The 21,131-nt window shown below is 35.8% G+C and overlaps 1 protein-coding gene across 1 annotated transcript in view; it reads left to right on the top strand.

Annotated features, from left to right (window-relative positions):
• The window catches only part of CAPS2 (calcyphosine 2), a 29,263-nt gene extending 8,336 nt beyond the window's left edge, over positions 1-20,927 (top strand). Inside the window, exons 4-19 of the mRNA XM_053463673.1 lie at positions 664-709; positions 1,396-1,515; positions 2,252-2,284; positions 2,383-2,556; positions 3,042-3,164; positions 3,408-3,475; positions 5,270-5,377; positions 6,121-6,195; positions 7,894-7,989; positions 8,900-8,993; positions 15,203-15,321; positions 16,401-16,474; positions 16,847-17,001; positions 18,155-18,274; positions 18,605-18,701; positions 20,660-20,927. Coding sequence (XP_053319648.1) covers positions 664-709; positions 1,396-1,515; positions 2,252-2,284; positions 2,383-2,556; positions 3,042-3,164; positions 3,408-3,475; positions 5,270-5,377; positions 6,121-6,195; positions 7,894-7,989; positions 8,900-8,993; positions 15,203-15,321; positions 16,401-16,474; positions 16,847-17,001; positions 18,155-18,274; positions 18,605-18,701; positions 20,660-20,835 — 1,678 coding nt within the window. The 3' untranslated portion in view covers positions 20,836-20,927. The remainder of the gene's footprint in view (positions 1-663; positions 710-1,395; positions 1,516-2,251; positions 2,285-2,382; positions 2,557-3,041; positions 3,165-3,407; positions 3,476-5,269; positions 5,378-6,120; positions 6,196-7,893; positions 7,990-8,899; positions 8,994-15,202; positions 15,322-16,400; positions 16,475-16,846; positions 17,002-18,154; positions 18,275-18,604; positions 18,702-20,659) is intronic.
• The last annotated feature ends 204 nt before the right edge of the window (positions 20,928-21,131 follow it).

Here is a 21,131-nt window from a genome sequence, read left to right as displayed (position 1 = left end):
GCTATGCCACAAGACATTGACTAACTGTACATTTCACATCAGCTATGGCTACAGTATCAATATGAAGAATGGAAGCTACTTGTAATACATAAACTCAAATAGTCTTTCCCCCCCCAGCCTTTATGCTGTCTCCCATAATCCTCAGCCGGCCCCTTTGCTGACAGAGGATTATAGGAGATCTAGTCCTGCAGCAGCTGGAGGGCCGCAGGTTGGACACCCCTGGTCTACAGAATATTCACATTTTTCAGCCTATATAAAATATATTTATCATGGTTTTGTCTTTTTCATGGTATTACGGTAAAAGTATTGCTATGCCTGTCTTTTCTGATTTGCTGCGAGTGGAATCTGGTATGTATGTATATATATATATATATATATATATATATATATATGTGTATATATAATCTATATAATTACAGTCTTGGTAACCAGTACATCTTTTGCTTATGGATAAGTCTACTGGTTACTGCCCTAAAATGCAAGAGATGCATTTTTTTAATTATAAAGTGCTTAACGGTACATTTTAAGCTTGATCTAGTATGCCTGTTGTGTGCAGAATTTGTATGTATGTATGTATTAGTTCTCAGCATGTCTGACAGTGATACGTGTGAACCAGATGCATGCCCAATGAAGTTGTTATTAACGCATCTATTTCTTTTGTAGCGTGCCCTATTTAGATCTTGGGAAGCTTAGAGATTCAGATGATGAGGTAATAACTATGTTCTGCTAGTTGTGTACAGATGAAATCTAAGTGATAGTGCTTTGGTTAAAATTTCTACCAAACCTTCATTGTGGAAGTTCACACCCTGCTGTTTTAAATGATATGGAGGTCTAAAGATTATTCGCATTCTCTGTCAGAGCTGCCGTGGATTTTGTGTACTTGAAATATAGTAGGTACATTGATTGTTGCAAGCAAAGCATCCCTAGTTCAGTTACAGTTACTAGTATTTAAAAATAATAACGATATAAAAAATGATTGCTATACGGTGTGCAGGTGCTTACATATTGACTGGCACACTAATTTCCCCTTTCAAAGCAAAGCTACCGTCTGTGAAAGTTAGGTTCACTGGAAGCCCGTTGACAGCGTTTTACATCTGATCTATGAAGGTCGCTTAGGCTTTAAAAACTGCTGTTTTGAGTTCTTTCTATGCCCCGTCACTCCTATCACTCCTTTAATATTTCTGTGTTTTCTTTCCTTCTCTACTAATTCTTGCTCACTTTCTAATCAAAGCTACTATGTCTTTCAACAGCCTATTTCCATTTAAAGCATTAGTGGATTGGTTGCTTTGACTATATATTTGTTTCAATTTTGATAATTTGAACATTTTGGTAATTGCTCTGTTGTTTTTGTTGTTTAGAGGTACTTAACGATCTTATTATCAATGCCCCTTCTAGGACACTTACTCGCCCTTGAGTAATAGATATCCTAGAATTGGCCCTCCTGATTCAAGTTCTACTGTTAGTTGGGGGACACCACTGAATACCCCATATGCTCAGCATTTCCAGAACCAACAGGTGAGTTCAAATACATACACTATGTACATGATGATGGCATTGTTTGCAGAAGTCATTGCATTGACCAGAATTTTACTTCTGCATGGACTGTTTCCTAATTGAGTATGGAAAAAATCCAAACTCAATTCAATTCATGTAGGTTATGTAATTCTCAAAAGAACATTTTAAAAGAGCTCTTATCACCAGGGCGACGAAAGAAAGGATCCAATCAGCAGGATGGTTGTTGATTACTGTTGGTAGTAAAACTCCTTTATACACTTGCCATCAGTATTGCTTTTTACAGATATCTTCCAAAATAATTTACATGTGGAATTAATACTTCCCAGCCGGTAAACCCGGACATTATTTTATCAAGATTGATATTAACCCCATATTCAGAGCAAAGCTCCGAAATACACTACTTTCGTATGAGGCACATGATTCTCGTTGTTCTCTTGGTTGCATAGAAGAAATGGAAAGTCACAAAGGGAAATTGTAGGGTATATTGGGGGCCAAGGGGTCTGAGCGTCTGGTAGCACAGACCTGCTTAGTATTTAGTACATTGGCTTGGCTCAACCTGTGCGCTGACCTAAAGATAGGCCACACACCCCCTTAGCTCTTCTTCAGCACCTTGTACCTGTGCCTCTGTATTTGCAATTATGAAAGACACATGCAGCGTCCTTTATTGAGCAAACCTAGTACCAGTACGTTATGTCTGATGCCATTCTGACTAGCTTACCTTGTTTTCATTGTCCAGATTTTACAGAAGCCCAATCCAGTTCAAGTGAAGGTATGTGAACGGGGCCCAAACATTAACATAACGTCAGCATGTTTTATATACACTTGTTTCCCATGTACTTAATGTTCTAATGTTAGAATTTTGTTTAGCTTTCGTCAGTTCATAAAACTGTTCCAGAAAGTTTACCACCCCCATCTGACAGATTTAAATTAAAGTACCAGCAATACGAAGATGAAATGAAGCAAAGCTATAAGCAGTACACAATGAGATCTGCCAGGAAGAAGGCAGAACAGCAGTCTGCTAGGCATCAGGATCACAAAGAGGTAATAAGATATATATGTATATATATATATAATAAACTTTCGCTTCTCACAGTTCCTCCGTGCAAAATTTTCAGATATATTATATTACACTCGCTAGACACGTGTCTAGGTTTACACAGGTTACTGTAGGTATGGTTAAATAATAACACCCTTCAGTGCTACTCCGGCAGTTCCTGCAATGTAAAAGAAGTAGAGGAGCCACATGCGTTACAGGTAAGTGTATGCATGTGTGAACGCATGTGCTTCTAGAGACCTTGTGATTAATCCATCCTTAACATATTCTGATCTGTTACTTGCATACAGGTAACAAAACTAAAAAAGGGTTACTGAATTCTGAATTAGCCTTCTCGAGCACAGTCAGTGGTTTGTAATATTAATCTTGTAATATTATGTTGAGGACAGGGTTAGAGAGCACTGGTTTCATGTAGAAATAAAGCACCCTTATCTTTTGCATGTTATGATATGCCACTGTTTTGTTTTACAAGGATCCTGAAGTTAAGAATGGAAATTTTGCTGAACATACACTTTTGGATGAAAAAGCTCAGCTTCAGCAGTGCTATACTAGTAAACCAAACACGGCACAGCAAAGCCTGAGGAAACTAGAAGCTGTAAGTCTACTCACTCTTTTTAAAGTGATTTAATTCCATTTTAAATTTACAATTTAATTACAGTTGATGCTGGCATCTCAGCAGGTCAGGGTTATGCCCAGATTGTTAAGTGGGGCGTTGTATCTGTCACTGCCATCAGAAATACAAAAACTGCTTTAAAATACCAGCATGAAATATTTGCACCACCTAATCACGTCTAAAATTAATACAATCATGCGCTGATTTTCGTGTATATTAATACAGGAAGACCTTGCTGCTGAAAGACGGAAGCAGGCCGTTGTTGAACAAGTCATGATAGACCATCTGTCTAGGTATGGTATGCACATTTGTTTCAGAATACAAAAAAATAATATACATTTCCGTAGTATGTTCATTTCCAAACGTATCCACAAGAGGGAAGTGTATGCATGTTAGGAAGCTGACGTATACATTTTTAATAAATAGACTTTTTGGGCAGATGACATCGAAACAGCTGTATGTAACTGCAAAGGGAATGCACAAAACTAAGTGAGCATATGAGACATACCGTATTTGCTCGATTATAAGACGACCCTGATTATAAGACGACCCCCCAAAATCTGAATATTAACTTAGGAAAAAAAGAAAAAGCCTGAATATAAGACGACCCTAAAGGAAAAAAGTTTTACCAGTAAATGTTAATTCATGTAAACTATTTTTTTTAATAAAAGCTATGATTGAGAAAAATATTTTTTTTTTGTTTTTATTTCTCGTATTTTCCAACCTGTCCCCCAGTTACGCACATCTGCCCCCAGGCTTGCCACACCAATATGGCACTGTGGCCCATGATATGCCTTTTAACCCTCTATATGCCACTGTGCCCCATGGTATGCCTTTTGACCCCCTATGTGCCACTCTGCCTCCAGAAATGCCTTATACCCCTATATCCCATTCTGGCATTTAGGGGGTTAAAATGCATATTATGGGGCAGAGTGGCATATAGGGAGGTATAAGGCATTCCAGGAGGCAGAGTGGCATTAAGGGAGTTAAAAGGCATTATATAGAGCACTCTGCCTCCAGAAATGCCTTATACCCCTATATGCCACTCTGGCATTTAGGGGGTTAAAAGGCATATTATGGGGCAGAGTGGCATATAGGGAGGTATAAGGCATTTCAGGAGGCAGAGTGCACTATTAAATGCCCCCTTAACGCCACTCTGCCTCCTGAAATGCCTTATACCTCCCTATATGCCACTCTGCCCCATAATATGCCTTTTAACCCCCTAAGTGCCAGAGTGGCATATAGGGGTGTAAGGCATTCCAGAAATGCCCTACACACACACACACACACACACACACACACACACTTACCGGTGCTTCCAATTTCCTGCTGTATTGCCGGGGCAGCGGGTTGACGTCTCATTCCGCGGCAGCCGGAAGGAGGTGGAGTTGGCAGCGGGGGTTTGTATGCGTCCGTCGCAAATACCTTCCCCGGCTGTCAGACATCAGGAACTCTGGAACTCTGATCTCTGACAGTCGGGGAAGGTATTTGCGACGGACGCATACAAACCCCCGCTGCCAACTTCACCTCCGGAAGCACCGGTAAGTGTGTGTGTGGGGGGGGCGACGACAGGAGGATCCAGGTCCCCTGCAGCGGTGCGGGGGATCTGGATCTTAGTCTCCTAATCAGACCTCTATTTGAGGTCTGATTAGAAGACGACCCCGATTGTAAGACGAGGGGTATTTTTCAGAGCATTTGCTCTGAAAAAAACCTCGTCTTATAATCGAGCAAATACGGTATATAGTGTTGAGAACCCACAGATATGTTCAGCATATAATACACACTCATGATAACAGGGAGACATACTGAAACAATCACACACACAGGCAGCTCAGCACACTGACCGTTCAGTGGTATGTACAATGTAAATAACAATGCCAGTGACTTATTTACTCTTTAAAAGTGACATCATCAAAAAAGTGTAGCTTGTCACTTAATTATGTGGCTAGCATTTCATAAGATCTGCAATAACAACTAAGACAGCCTTTAATAAATGTTTACAATGTTGTGTACTTATATATGTAAAATACGTTTTAAATAACTAAAATAGTAAATGTCTATGCTTGTGACTTATATTGTTCTTTTAGGGCCGTTATTAGTGACCCAGAGCAAAACACAGCGATTATGGAAAATAGTCCAAGAGAATGGTCATCTGCTCCTCTTCGTTTTCGAAAAAGAAACTTACACGAAACTAAGTAATTCCCATTTATTTTTTTAAAACATAAATATTGTTACATCATAATATACTGTATAGAGAATTCATAAACATATTTTGTGGACAGCAGTGTATCTCCAAGTTTCTGAAGTACTGAGCACTACAAATGACATACCATCACAGAGAAGTTGATGACAACTGTACTTTGGTTGAACCAAAGTCCATCCATTTTCTTGAGTTACTTAGGGCTAAATTACTTCTGTTTTATATTTGAATTTTAACATCTAAACATTCTCAGTTCTACTCAGTTACATTGAAGTGATTCATCTTTGTAGTACTTTCTACTTAAGCATACGATGTCTTTTGGTATTTTACAACCTATCACAATCAATTAGGGGCCATTACGGCTTTGGTTGTTGCAAATAGACCTCTGAAATCATACATTTCATAGTAATAATAAAAACATTTAAACATTGATTCAAAATAAGGAATTAATAAGCATGTCATCTTTTGATGAGAGCAAGCACAGTTTTTTTACTTAACTGGCAAATAGATTGTTTTGTTTACATAGGCTGCTGTCCAAATCCATAAAGCAGTTCCATACAATATTTCTGTGTTGTAAGATGCAATGTGTTTGCTGGCGATTATGTTGTGGGGATAACTTGTATCACACATCAACTGCTGATGGAAGTATTTCTTTATGACCTACTTTAAATCACAGTTGTTGCCTGTCCTTCACTTAAAATACACTGGCAGTCATACAATATTATATTTTATTGACAGAGTAAAGACAAGCTCATCTTTAACAGAAAGCATGCTCGAAAATAAACTGCGTTTTGATGCCCGAATTATATGCAGGTAATAACACGTCAAGTAATTATACATTCATTTATAATAAATAATGTTTAATTAAAGCAACAGAAAGCTCTAGGGAAGCTATGGAAGATCATGTAAACTGTCTGCCCTGGCTTGGCAATTGCTACAGTATGAATGGCTGTGGTGGTAGGCATGGGTCACCCTATCTGGCTTATTGTTAGTTTTTTTTGATTACTGCTAAACGAATGGAATAGCAATATATTAACCTGGTAACAACCAATGACTTATCAGACACATCACAAAAAAACAGTCAGTTAACGACCAATGATGTGCCTCAAACAACCCAACAAACCTATGCATGGGTGGTATCGCTGTAGTCAGAAGATGTTGCAGAATATGTATTGGGGTGTTTTGCAGTGACGTATACCAGAAGATGTAAACTCCTGGACGTATACCAGGAGATGTAAATTCAGATGTAAAACCAGGAGTATTGTTTTTGTGTGTGTTTTTTTTCCCCACAGAAAATTGTACCTGAAGTACAATTTGTGTGGAAACAAAAAAATACTACCACAAATCTTGACAAAGGCTGGTGGTAAAAGTAGTGCATGGAAAGAGTTAAAATAGCATTAGAAATAATTCCTTGGGGTTTTTAGTTTTCAAAAATATATGGTTTGATTGGGGAATGTTGAATTGGCCGGCTTCAAAGATGTCCCAAATAGGACATTGGGGCAGGATTACAAGGTTTGAAATAAATGGTTTTGAAATAGCAAAATGCTACTTGTACTTATTGCCCCATAACTTGCAAAAAAATATAAAAACATTGGATATTTCTAAACTCAGGACAGGTAATGGAGTCTTTTTAGCCGGCTTGTAGATGAGTCAAAGATCTTTGAAATAAGACCCAGAAAAAGTGCTATTTAGATGATATGGTCAAAATAATGGTATCTAAAGAAAGCCCTTCTTGTTCTGGGAAAAAACAATATATAACGTATAACGAAGAAAATTACAACTAGAACACTGCAAGAATGTTAAAACAGCCTCGGTCATGAAGGCTCAGTCCTTAAGAGGTTAAAAAAATGAGTACTTCATTTACACTACAGGAATAACATGGCTATACCAAACTGAATAACAATAACTAATATAGCAGGGTTGGCTGTTAAGTGATATGCATGTCTATAATGTGTTTGTTTTCCCGTTGTCTGTCTTTTCATGCACCCTTGTTAATAGAAATCTATATTTTTTACATTAGTCCTTGCATCAAATTTTTAGAATGCAAGGGCATTTTTTTTTAAAAAATGATATAACACAATAAAAAGAATATCTGTTCTTAAGATGCCTTGTAGATTTTAGTTAAGCATAATTTATTTTTAAACAAGACACCCACACATTTCCTCTCTCGTCTTAAAAGGATTTGGTACATCTAATTCCTCTGCTTATCTTATTCTCCAACATGATAATAAAAATTATTGTTAACAAATAAGTTTAAAATCATCAGATTGTATCTAATTAACAAGATTGTTTCCATGGATTTGGTCACTCGTTCCATGAGTTAGAATGGTGTGTTTTTTTCCTACATAAATTGAGATTTTGGTTCATGTTTTCTAAAGACTAACAAAATGAGAATGAGTGCAGACTTTTATTATTTGTTGAAATATATTTTGTAATGAAAAGAGGATGTGCACATCTGTTTTCTAATCATATGTAGAATGTGATGTTTTCAAGACTTTTTCTCTGTCTTAGAAATGGACGTGATGCATGCAGAGAACTCATTGGATTCTTTTTTGCGCATGACAAGTCTATTACCATTTACGAGTACCGCCAGTTTGGAAAAAACAGGTAAGTTATGGAGTCAGATATTTTATTGTTAAAGTGTGATTGAGGTTGTGTATAAAAGATGAGTCTGGCGAAAATGATAAAATGTGGTATTATCACAGTAGCACCCGATTGGAGTGGATTTTATAGATGAGATTTTTTTTTTTAAAAAAGCACAATCTGGCACTTTTTATTCTGAAAGTATTAGGTTTCACATATGTTATATAAAAGAAGATATTTTAGCAAAAAAGATTGAAAAGTGGTGTTATCACCAAAGCAAGGGTGACCATCCTGTTACTTGTATTGGTGATAAGACCACTTTTCAAACCTTGTACCTATATTTGCCATTTATATCTAACTCCTTAGTTTGCTAATTGTGAATGGGTAATGTTTTTTTTCACTAAATGTGGTCATTTACCAATGACATCTTTTTCACAGACAATGATTGTAAATGATAATTGTACATCTTATGTTAATGTTAAAGAGAAGGCTGGACAAAAATCTATTTCTTATATATCGTATAAAATGTAGTATTAAATGTTAAGAGGACTGAATCCTCAGGCGTATGTTATCAAGGCCCAAAATGCAGACTTAGTTTGCTAAACTGTTTTGCAGGCTGATTGATTGGTAGCATAGCTTGGTATTCAAGTGACCTGTGCAGACTGTCATTATATTGGTGTAGGTGACTTGAATTTTAAAGGCCTGCGGTATATAAGATCTCCAGGCTTTAATGGCAGCATCACATGCATCTCGTGGCACTACTTCATTTCATGTTAGAGGAAAACTTCAAAAAGAGTACAAGACCAAAATCTCTTTTTTGCTTAGCTATACATTAGGTACAGTAAATATATCTAGAGTTTATCATGTTATGAATAAATATTTTAACCAGCAGGTTATACACTCACGTTGAAAATGTATTTTTTTTCTTTTGAAGGACAAATGCAATGCCGTTCATTCAGAAGGGAATTTATAGCCACCAATGTGGGCAGAGAATTGGAAAGCCGTATGAGCTTCTAGATTTTCATGTTGTAAGTGTACAATCTTTTACCAAATAGAGCTTTATAGGCACATACTCTGTATCAATTTGTTCAAATTTCAAGGAAAATGCAACGTTGTCATGCCCCGAGATGGGATTTGCGTGCCATATGTAACTAAACAGAAAGACCATTCTGATACTAATGTGAATCAAAAAATATTGTCTTATGCATAATTTATTGGCAGAATGAGTCATAACTCACAATTTAATTTCAGAAAACAGTAGGCGGAATTAATGGAATTACGTTAGAGAATTAAAATGTCTAATGGTGCAGATTTTCAAATAAAATAATAGTGCAGTAATGTGGATAACTCTATCCAGCCTTCCTTTAGCTTTTACTGGAACATGCTTACCAAGGGTATGAAATATTGTTTATTTAAAGGAGACAAAGTATTTTGCAGTGATGTATATTGGGTGGACGCAACCAGATGCAGCCAGGCGTATTCTGGTCTGGGCCAGAAAGGAACTCACCTTATGTGTAAAACATGGTAGCAACAGTCCTAACTTCATTTTCTCACAATCTGCTTGTTTATCTCTCCATGTTATGTTGTGTGATTGATGGTTCAGACACTGTTTGTATAAGTGAGGTGAGAAAAAGCAAGATAATTTCAGTTTGGATACTATGTAAACCATACAAAGATTCAAATCAAGTACAAGCTATATATATATTTGTTTTGGATTCTAATGTAGTATTATTTTCATAATTATTTATGTCTACAGTGCCATAGGCAAACTTGATTCAATTCAAATATATTCAGAGAGCCCATTTTGTTCATAGGCCACACCTTTCATAATCTGCCCTCATGTGAAAAGTTTATACATACTGGAATAGATGTGAGGAGATCCCTGCTCTGATAAGCTTACAGTCTAAAAAGAGAGGACTGTAATCACATGGTATGTGAAAGTTCAGTCTACCCCATACCTCTCCACTGTGCCATTTCCTCTAGGTAAGTCCTGTTCTTCAGGCAATGTCCCACTTTTATGGGCAGTAGGAATCATGGGCTGTTTGGGGTGATCCTCTGATTACCAATGACAGGTAAAGGGAGCTTTACAGTCGGTGGAGGTCTGTTGCTGAACCTCCTCCATTCAGTTTCTAACCCTGTTGTGTTTGCCTGCTAACCTTGTTTTGAATATTTGTAGGCTTATGATTCCTTCTTCCCTTACACCTTGGCACTAAGTTGGCCGCTATTGCATCATATAACTTTGGATACGTTCTTGTCTTATACTTTCCTGGAGGTACAAGCCTTTCAAACAAAACATGTGTATTTAAGACTGTAATGGCCAAAACCAGAATATGACTTATTTAAACCTGTAGGAATAATATACTTCTTATTTCTGTGTTTTAAGCCTAAATCAGTATACAAAACGTTGATTCAAAGCCAGAAATATTAGTAGGTGAAACCTGAACTGTTTGGATCAAACATTGCTTACTGTTTGTATTGACAATTCCATAAATTTTCATGAAGACGTCAACATATTGAGGAATGCTAAACTAAAAATAATTTATTTCTTATCGAAAAGAGAGTCGGATGGTTTTCCATGACTAGGATTATGGCTCCTAATTACAGCACAAGCTCTAATTTATCTTGATCCAATTCCCAAGTGTTGTCATGCCTTTTATGCCCTTTGTCCATTACATGAAACATAAATAATTTGGTATGTCAGTAAGAAGACATATTAATTATAGGTCATGATGCCTTGAATGACCACGAATAGATTGGGTATATCAGGATGATATACGAAAGGGTCATTTCATGTAGAAATATTGATGGAGTTTTCCGTGATCTATTAATTTCTGGATAACGGTCATAACCCCCCTCCCAAAAAAAACTGTCTTGTCTCATTGTAATTCCTATCCTACGTTTCTAATTTTGTAAACCATTTGCTTATAATAAAACACAATTCTATAACATGCACCCACGGATAATTTTTATATGGAACTTCCACTGTTCGTGCCACATGTTCAAAATATTGGTATTGCCCAAAATTACAATACAAGTATTCTGGGTTTTTTTTTGTTAATTTGATTTGTTTTACATTTTTTTTTTAATTTAGATATGTATGAGATATGTATGAGCCTAAATTTCATTCCATTTATAGCAATAAATGGCAGATAATATTCCATAATCTTAATAATAAATGCTAATTTTACTTTATTATTGACTGCACAAATACTATTTCTTACACATTTATGCAAAATATTAATGTCACAGATTCTATAAATTCAATACATTAATAACAATAAAGGATCATCCTAGCCCTATTTTCCTGTTAAATGCTGACTGGAGTCAATTTTGTATTGACTCCAATGCGTTTTTCTTCTGATATCCTTCTGGGATGGTGCAAGTGGGCCCTCCTGAGTAGGCACTTTCTTATAGAGCAGGCTATTTCAGTGATGTCCAATCTGAGGTGTGGCTCCCATTTTGTTTTTCCTCACATATGTCCGGCTTTGTTTTGTAGCGCCTTGTTGCATCATTCTGTGCTTAGTCGGCCATTGCATTGGTCACATTTGGTGTTTTGCTCCTAAACTGTTAAACCAGATGTGGGCTTTGTATCGTCATCTTTGTAGTAATGCTTTTGATGATGATTTTAGTTTGATATTCTGCTGATTGATTTCTCTGTATATTTGACCTCTTCTTGTTTTGTGACTTTGCTCGAGCTCTGCCATGACCCTTTGGCTTGGTATTTGGCCTGATTTTTTTACTACTGTTCAGGTGAAGCTGAAAATCATTCACCAGTTTCAGGTACTCATGAATACCATATTGATGTTATTGGATAATAACTTTAACAATTTAGTCAGGGACTATTCACAACTACAACTGTACGCAAAGTGTTCTTCGGAATGGGCCCTGAACACAAAATTCTAAGACTTTGTATACAGGATTTTCATAATACAGTTATATAGTGACACACACATGACATATAATTTGCTGAGGCCATATGGTTAAACTTGAGTCCCTGCACATCCATGAGGGGGGCATCGTGAACATTAAGATATAACATAAGAAATTAAGCTTATGTTGGTTCTGCTTTTATTTTTTCAGTTCCCACAAGTCACACTAGGTGTCTGAGTTTGATAGCTATTTCCTTCATTAACACCAAATGTTTGAGTCTGATGACTTATCTAAATTTAGCCTGTTAACTATTTCCTTACCTAATGCAATTGCTAAAAAAAAACAAAATGCAATAATTTCTTAGAAATCTAAAATTCTCTTACATATATGGACAAATATATGGTCAGACACTGATGTAGAAAAGGCCTTCCTCAAACGGTTCCCACAAAGTTGAAAGCATAGCATTGTCCAACATTTCTTGATATGCTGAAGCATTAAGATTTCCCTTTACTGGGTGAATTAAAGGGCTCAACCCCTGAAAAACAGCCCAGACCATTATCCCTCCTCCACTAAACTTGGTTGGCATAATGCAGTCAGGCAGGTAACGTTCTCCTGGCTTCCACCAAACCCAGACTCACCCATCAGGCTGCCAAACAGAAAAGGGTCACTCCACAAAACACGTTTCCACTGCTCCAGAGTCTAGTGGTGGTGTGCTGTCCACCACTAGATCCGACACTTTGTATTGTACTTGGTGATATGAGGCTTGCATGCAGCTGCATGGCCATGGAAACCCATTCTATGAAGCTCCTGCCGCAAAGTTCTTTTCTAATATTAATGCCACTGGAGGTTTGGAACTCTTCAGCTATAGAATCAGAGTGTTGTCAACTTTTACGCACCATGCACCTCAGCACTTGTTGGCCCTGCTCAGTGACTTTATCTGGTCTTCCTCTTCATGGCTGAGTTGCTGCTGTTTCTAAATGCTTCCACTTTTCAATAATACCACTTAGAGTTGACTGTGTATCTAGCATGGTTGAAATTTCGCAAACTGGCTTATTGCAAAGGTGGCATCCATCACAGTACCAGGCTTGAATTCACTCTCTTCAGAACGGCTGTTTTTTCCCCAAAAATGTTTGTAAATACAAGACATACAAAGTTAAGACACGTGTTTTATAACTGATTATAAAGGGTAAATATATAGATGTGCCACTATATTTGTATCACTACAAGTAGATTTGCCTTTAGCCCTTTTATTGTAGACAATAACCAGTAAGTTATGTTGGTCACAGCACCTTGAGAGTAAATCAAATGGGTACCAGACTGTTATAGGCTTAAGACCAGCATCCTTGTGTTTTTCTTAATCCCTAAATCAGGGTCCAAGTGCTTACTTGACCAGAACCCTGATCAGATGACTAATGCGTTTTACACAAGAACAAATTCTTTCTACCCATTTGGCACAGCCACTATATGGATTAGAAGTTGAATGCTCTTGAAAAAATGCTCCATAACCTGCACCTTCCTACTTTTCACGATGCAATTCCTGCTTCTAACATGGATGCCCCTCCTTTTCCAAGATTGCTACTGCTAAAATGTTATGGGGAGATTCCAAGTGTCAAGAGGTTCACCAACCAGTGTTTGCTGCGTTTTCATTTTCAACATTTGACTTTTACCACCCATACTTCGAGTGTCTTGTTCATCATCTTGCTCCTCACTGAGGAAGTTTTGGAATGGGCTAGTTTGTTGGTGTGACAAAATTCCTCCCTCCTGTTAAACTCTGATACATTTATTCAGGTTTTTGCCTTCACTTTCCTGATGCATCCAATTAATCTCCAACTAATGAACCAATTGAGATAGTTAGGACCAATAAGTCTTAGCGTGCAGGCAAATGTGTCAAGTAGCTTTGTTTTGACTTGTTACACCATCTTATGCTTAGCAATGCCACTCCATAACTGTTGTTCATGAGCACATTACGTGTGAGTTTATTTTGCCACATAAAAACCATTGTTAATAGGTGGGTTCACATTCCTGATTTCCAGTAACTGTCCATTATGTAGGGCCAACTTGGTGGTGTTGATCCTTTATGATGTATAGTGCATTTAATTAGTTGAAATGTTCCAACTCACCTTCAGTATCATGGTTTAGTTAATTAACCGTTATGGGCTGAATGCAAAAGGAATATAATGATATTATATGATAATGATATGTAGAGTCAAACTTAGTATACAGTGTTTCTCATAGCTCCTTGGACATAGAAATCTCCTTGTGTCAGAAAACAATTACCATAAGAAAGCCATATTCATTCGTGCTTCTTATATTCAACCGAGCTGTTAAAATTTCATCTTGAGCATGAGAATTGAAACAAACAAACATTAAGTTGGTTGTGATGTGAAACCGCTTTCTATTTTATTAGTCTGATAGCTCTATACATGCTGTCCCATGCTACTCCTGGGTTTATAATCCAGAACAGCTGCTCAATTATACTGTCACCTACCATTACTGTAACGTACAAGAGAGAATGGCTGTTAAGAGGAAAACAATCTGGCTACTTGAGTTAAGACACAGTGGAGGAAGATTGATGCCTTTCCATATAGAGAATGCATTAGCTATTGACCAAGCATGAAGGTTTTTTTATTTGTGCCCTTTTTATGTTAGCTGCCCCTGGGAAGATGAACATAAATATACTACTAGAATAGATATATTCTATTTGAGTCTAAAATGCAATGTAAAAGGAAACCTAAGAGGCTTTGTTTTAATGCATTAAAATTATATTTGGAAATAAAGCACCTGGTTCTACAATACATAGAACATCAGTTTCCATCAATTCCATCAATTGTACCATAAGGAACATGCTAAACGAACTGGTATTGGTATACAAATATATATATAGCATTTGTATAGTCAATACAACGACAATAATAAATGTTCCAGACCTGTCATTTCAATAGACTTGAATATCAGACAGACTAGAAAGCAGACATAATAGCAAACCTTTCTTCTCAAGGCCTGTGGTGATAGAATGTGGTAATAATACAGTTTAAAAAAAAATAAAAAAAATTATTAAGTATATCAAGACTTCTCTTTATTAAAATGTCTAGTGTACTTTCATATTAAAAAGATAAAGTTTTTGTGTCTTAGAGACTGTTACTTGCATTTTCACTCAAGTCATCAAACAACAAAACTTTAGTGACATTTTATGTTTAAAGATAAAATATTTTTATAGGTCTTGGCAACAAAATTAAGGAAGGAAGCTCCTTCAAATATGTATACCACAAGGCCGGCATTTAATTACATAATTTATCTGTGTTACAATGTATAATAACTATGTAGTGTTCATTCTATAGATGTATTCATTACTTACTATACATTACAGGGTGGAAATCTTACTTTCTTGACAAAAGAACACCAAACCCTTTCAGAAACCTTAAAGCAAAATGTATTACTTAACATACGGATAACGGCAGTTGATGAAGATGCTGTTGCTGCTTTAAGGTAATCTACTTGCTTCTATGGTTGGTAGTCATAGCTGGGTATAGTCTGGAAGTAACCCTGCTTCCCTGGATCTCCGGGTTAGCTTGTTTCTCTGGGCAGGGGATCGCCATACGGTCATAACCAATTTCTGCCCATGTTCTGCCACTTTGGATTGATCCTTGGCCACAAAAGACTCTTTGGAAATAGCCGTGCCCCCACACAAAGCCACTGCACCAAAAGAGGGAGAGATCTGGGTGGTCTGTCCTAAGTTCTTAAGTATGTTGGTAGTACAGAACATTGGGTATAAAACTGTCTGATACAATGTTTGCATCATTTATATTTCTGATTCTACATAAATTATATTAACGGAATAGTTAAACACTCTTTGGGTTGGGCTTAATGTAGGGGAAAAAACAAAATTAGATTGGACCAGAAACATTAACTGAAATAAAATGTCCCTTTTTTAAACTTTTCTTTGTTACTAATGAATTTATCCACATTCAAACATAGTACAAACTGTGAAGCATACAGATTGTAGGTAAATACAGCTTAATCAATATGATAAGTTATTTTGTATCTAATTTTTCACATTGTAGTCCATGCGAGGAATATTATTCAGTTACTTGTGGTACATTTATCTTCAGTGTTGAATCCAGCCCAATTATTTCATCCCACAATTGAATTAAGTTAATAACTGTTGAATCATACAATACAAAAGGGCATGGTTATCATTAGAACATTGGAATTCTTATTTGCTTTTGCACATATTTGCAGCTGTTCTGTTCAGATCATATCTAGTACATGTTTTTACATTATCGTGCTATAAAGGAATTTTTCATTGATATTTTGCCCAGTTTCTCAGCTGATATAAATCATATCCATCAGAGTTAGACTGTACATTCATGCATAAGGCATTTACTTATCTCACTAATTCATTTCTAATAGCTAGTGTCCCGTTTTACATATTGTAATAAAAAGTGACCGTGGTGTACAACTGGAATTATTTGCTATCATATTGCTAAACTAACCTAGTTCATATGTGATTAATCACAAAAGGAGTTCTACCAAAATGTTACGATGCTTTTTTTTTTTTTTTTTAGGGCCCATTTTGATGCAAGTGAAGTTCCATTTGGTGTCCATTTTAATGACGACAGTTTCTTTTCAGCAATACAAGGTAAGCAAATACTGCTATTAATACTAGGGGGGGGTCACATGATACCGGCACAAATATTGAAGCTGAAACAAATATATGATCATTACCAAGATGATCTTTTTATCATAATAATTACTAGTTTATATTTATAATTTATATTACGTAATCCCCTTTTTATGTTACATTTAATTTTATCTTATTTTGTTTTATGTTTTTGTGGGGTTTTATATTAACACAGCCCGGCTGCCATAGGGGTAATGTTTGTTTTGTAAAAACAATAGTTAGTGTTTTGTGTCATTTTCCTTTTTCATGTGTTACTTTCTGCTCTATGGATAATGCGCCATTGTTGTATAGTTTGTAGTGTGTTTGATAACACTGATTTCTGTTTTGTAGATGTGATGAAGGAAAAACTTAAAAACAGAGGTGTTCGAACTTTAACAGGCTTAGGAAAATGCTTCCGGCAGCTTGACAAAACAGGGAAAGGGCTTTTACAGAAACCACAATTCAAGCAGGCACTCAAAACCTTTCACTTAGAAGTGTCTGAAAAGGTAAGCATAGTGGGGTGCTTTTTCAGTTTTAGTCTGACTAGAATACATATCTGAAACCTTTATTCAAAAGCAATTTTCCCAATGGAACGGTGGTGCCATTAAGGAGAAAGTTTTCCTCCTTGTTGGTTGATTTCGAAGCAGACTGTTGTAGAAAATATTGTGTATTGTTATTTGTTTTTAATAGTGTTCTATTTATTTAAAAAGTGGCTTTTTTAACCATGTGCACCATAGTTGGTGGTCGTTTAAGTCCCCTTATCCATCAATGGCATATCATCCATTAGGAACACTAGGGACGTGCCTGAGGGAGGGGGGCAATCCTCAATTTTTCAATGCATTTGTACTGCAAAAACTACACAGTGCAATGATTATTAGGAACCATGAAGAAGCTGCAAAAGTCACAACAAGTAAACTTAAAGCAGTGGCGCAAACTGATATGACAAACTAGAAACAGAACCTGACCCATAACAGATACTGAGTATCAGTGAGCTGGGAGTATAATATAAAAGAGCAATTAATATACTCTGGCAAGCTGTCACCAGTTGTGACTGGCTTTGATAGTTCTTGGTAAGAAGTATATTAGCCAGGCAATCTGGAATATGGGAAGCAAATAGAATTTCTGTTATGTTATCCATTACTGCAGTAAAATGAATGACCCTTTTATAGCCTGTTCAACAAAATGAGCCATAGCCCCTGGTTTAAGAATTAGGGTTCCATAGCAAAGCTGTGAACTTTCCCAGTAGTGGAGTTTAAACTTAGATTCTCAGAACTACCACACATATGTCATGTAGAACAAATATGTTTTCTTTAGCAAATAAGATTGCACCTAATTTTTGTGAGTATGCATCAAAACTTTGAGTAGACATGCTAGCCCTAGAGGGTCTAATGCTTGGCTAAACACAAGTAATTTTCATATATATATATATATATATATATATATATATATATATATATATATATATATATATATATTTACCAGGAAGGATGGGGAAGAAACATCTGTAAACAGGTTCCTTAAGATGATATATACACTTCTTGGCTGTACTGCATTTCTTGATTGGTGTTGGTAAATCATTAAAATGTACATCAAATGTATGCATCTTAACATACAAATGCTAAATATGTCTAGTTCTTGTTTTTTTTTAATACTTTTTAGGTTTTTGAAACCTTGTGGAGTATTTTGGACGAAAATAAGGATGAGAGATTGGATTACGGGATATTTGTACACGCTTTAATCGGAGAAATGAATGAGTATAGAAAATCTTTTGTGAGAAAAGTAAATATAATTTATTGAAACGTTCCTTCTCTAACATTCTTATTAAGAGTAATTGTTTTCACATCCAGCTTCAATCATGTAGTGTCCTATGTATAATGTTACTATTTCATTTAATGTAATTATTGTACACAGCACATAAAATAGAAGCTAGAGGACACAGATGAAAAGTGTGTGTAGCATACAGAACCATTTGGAATTTCTGCTGTTAACAGCTTATCATAACGTCAGATACATTGTAGTCATTGCGGTAATGCAGGATATTGATGTGCCTTTTAAGAAGCTGGATGTTTTCTTGTGGAAAGTCTTTATGAATGTGGTTTCTATTTATAGGCTTTCATGAAACTCGATCCCAATAAGTCTGGCTTTGTGTCTATGGTAGATCTGGGAAAGTTCTACTGTGCCAAGAAACATCCACGAGTATTGGCAGGTTGGTGAAACACTCATTTTCTTTCTTCAGTTACAATGAAAATTAATTCCTAATGAGGTAGGCTATATAATTATTTAATAGCTACAGAAATGCCAACATAAGGTATATTTAGAATAATAACAAAGTAATTTGAAGAGGCATACAGAATCATTACAGGCAATATGTCACAGACATTTCATGGCTACGAATTAAAAAAAATGTGTTAGCCTTTAACTCCCTGGCATAAAAAAACAAAACAAAAACAAATGATGAGCTCCTGTATAAGCACTACACAATACAAAATATGCCCACAAGTGAATAAATAAAAATAAATATGTATAAATATATATATGTGTGTGTAAAAAGTAATAAACAAATATATCAATATTAATAAGATAATTGAATAAATACTTCAGTGCAAATGAATCCAAGTAGAGGTATATTCAATAAATTACAGAATAATTCATCCAACAATTTAAGGTGGTTCCAAAATTCTTCATAAACATATCCACTATATAATGAATCCATCCAAAGTGCACACTTCTTGGAATAGGCTACTTCACATATGTAGTTTGCAACAGAACAGAAAAGAAAATGAGAACGAATAGTGTAATACTGTAAAATTGTACAATTTAATAGGATTGTAAATGAAAACTTCTCACAAGTAGGGCTCCGTGTAACATGTCCTTACATATGGAGCATTAAAAACTTTTAAATGCATTAATGTGCATTGAGCCGTGTATCCATGCAGAGTTTCAAATGCTGGTTTAGTAAATCATAAGTAAATCATAGCGGCAGTTGCACTGCATCCCGTACTCCTGAACCCGCCGGGAGTAAGTGCGTAACAAGTGCAACTCTGCCCACCCACAAAAAAAGCACAAGAATCTCTGTTTTCCTGCTGATGATTTTAGTGGTAGAGTGTTTTGGAAAGTGTGGCAAAGAGGAGCTGCCTCACTGTATATATATATATATATATATATATATATATATATATATATATATATATATATATATATATATATATATATCCTCACTGATATTGAAATGAACAACCGTATAACCTGCAGCACATTTCCTTAGAATATAAATAAAATAATTTGTTCTTAAATTATTTAAATAGACGGTTGCAATGTTATGTTGTATCTGTCAGTTAAAACTGAATTATATAATGTTAACTAAAAAATTTACACACAACAAAATTTTAGTGCACGCACAGCAATTACTGTTTAAAACCACCTATCTGAGGCATAAATATTAGGGATTACGTGGCACTATATGGCCATATATTGCTTAGCCTGCCACTATCTCAAAGTACCCCAAAAGTGGCGAGCTAAGCAAAAAAAAAAAATTAAAAAGGTCATATATTATGCCTCTGATAGGTCCTTTTTAAATATTATTTGACTGAGTGTCTGCTGATCCCTTGCTTTGTTGCGAGTACATGTTGGCCATGTCAGCGGTACCCTGGAATCTGAATGCTTTTTAGCGTGTGCTTCCCTATCTGAAACATTGCCTAATTACAGTTATTTTCCAAGACTGCTAAATATTTCAGACCAATCGTAAATTGTATTTCCACAACAATACGATGCTCACAGATCGTTAATCTAGTTTTTTCATAAAACAAATGCTCTGGATGAGACATATGGTATAACTTCTTTATTGTGCCTTCAAGATACCTCTGTGAATGTTCATTAACAAGCATGTCATTTCATATACCAATGTTTTTTAATGCCAGTCCTCTGGGGTTACACCAAGGCCAAATTTTTAACATTTCTCCCTGTGTATCCAATCTGCATAAACTCGTTACTAATTACTTTTAATTGGGAATGATTTGCATATGTTTAGGATGCCTGGAAGTCTTTTTATGACCCAGGAGAATAGGACGTGAAGCATTCTGCCGTTTATATAAAGCAACATCATGTTTTGTGTATAAATCTAAACTTGTAAAGGAAGGCATCCAGTATTGTTTTCTTCTGTTTTAGGCAATTCATCAGAAGATGAAATTAAATTGGCTTTTCTTGAAACACTCGAAGAGGCTTGTATGGATCGCAGGGAAGTAGCTTACTGTGAATTTGAAGATTACTATGAAGGGCTAAGCCTTGGTATCTTGAGTGATGAGGATTTCATTAATATTTTAAGAAATTCTTGGGGAATATAGTTTAGTGGAATGCCGTGTTGTTGATGTATATTTTACAAGAGTAAAAAAAAAAATACATATTTTTTTCATGTAAAGTAAACCCCCTTTTTAAATAATAAGTGTGTTGATTGCAGCCTTCGTATTTTAGTTGTATGCACTTAACATATCGTTTTAAGATGCTTTCGAGGCCTTTGATTTTTTTTGTATTTTATTTTGTAATTTAAATTGTTACCGAATACTAAATAGACAAAGAATTATTTTGCTGTCATAATCCTAAAATAAAATCGATTTAATTAGATAGATATGCTTTTAGATAT

The sequence above is a fragment of the Spea bombifrons genome, chromosome 4 (genome assembly GCF_027358695.1).
Source record: "Spea bombifrons isolate aSpeBom1 chromosome 4, aSpeBom1.2.pri, whole genome shotgun sequence".
NCBI lineage: Eukaryota > Metazoa > Chordata > Amphibia > Anura > Pelobatidae > Spea > Spea bombifrons.
Note: the sequence above shows the minus strand (reverse complement) of the source record. Positions and strands in the feature narration are given on the sequence as shown.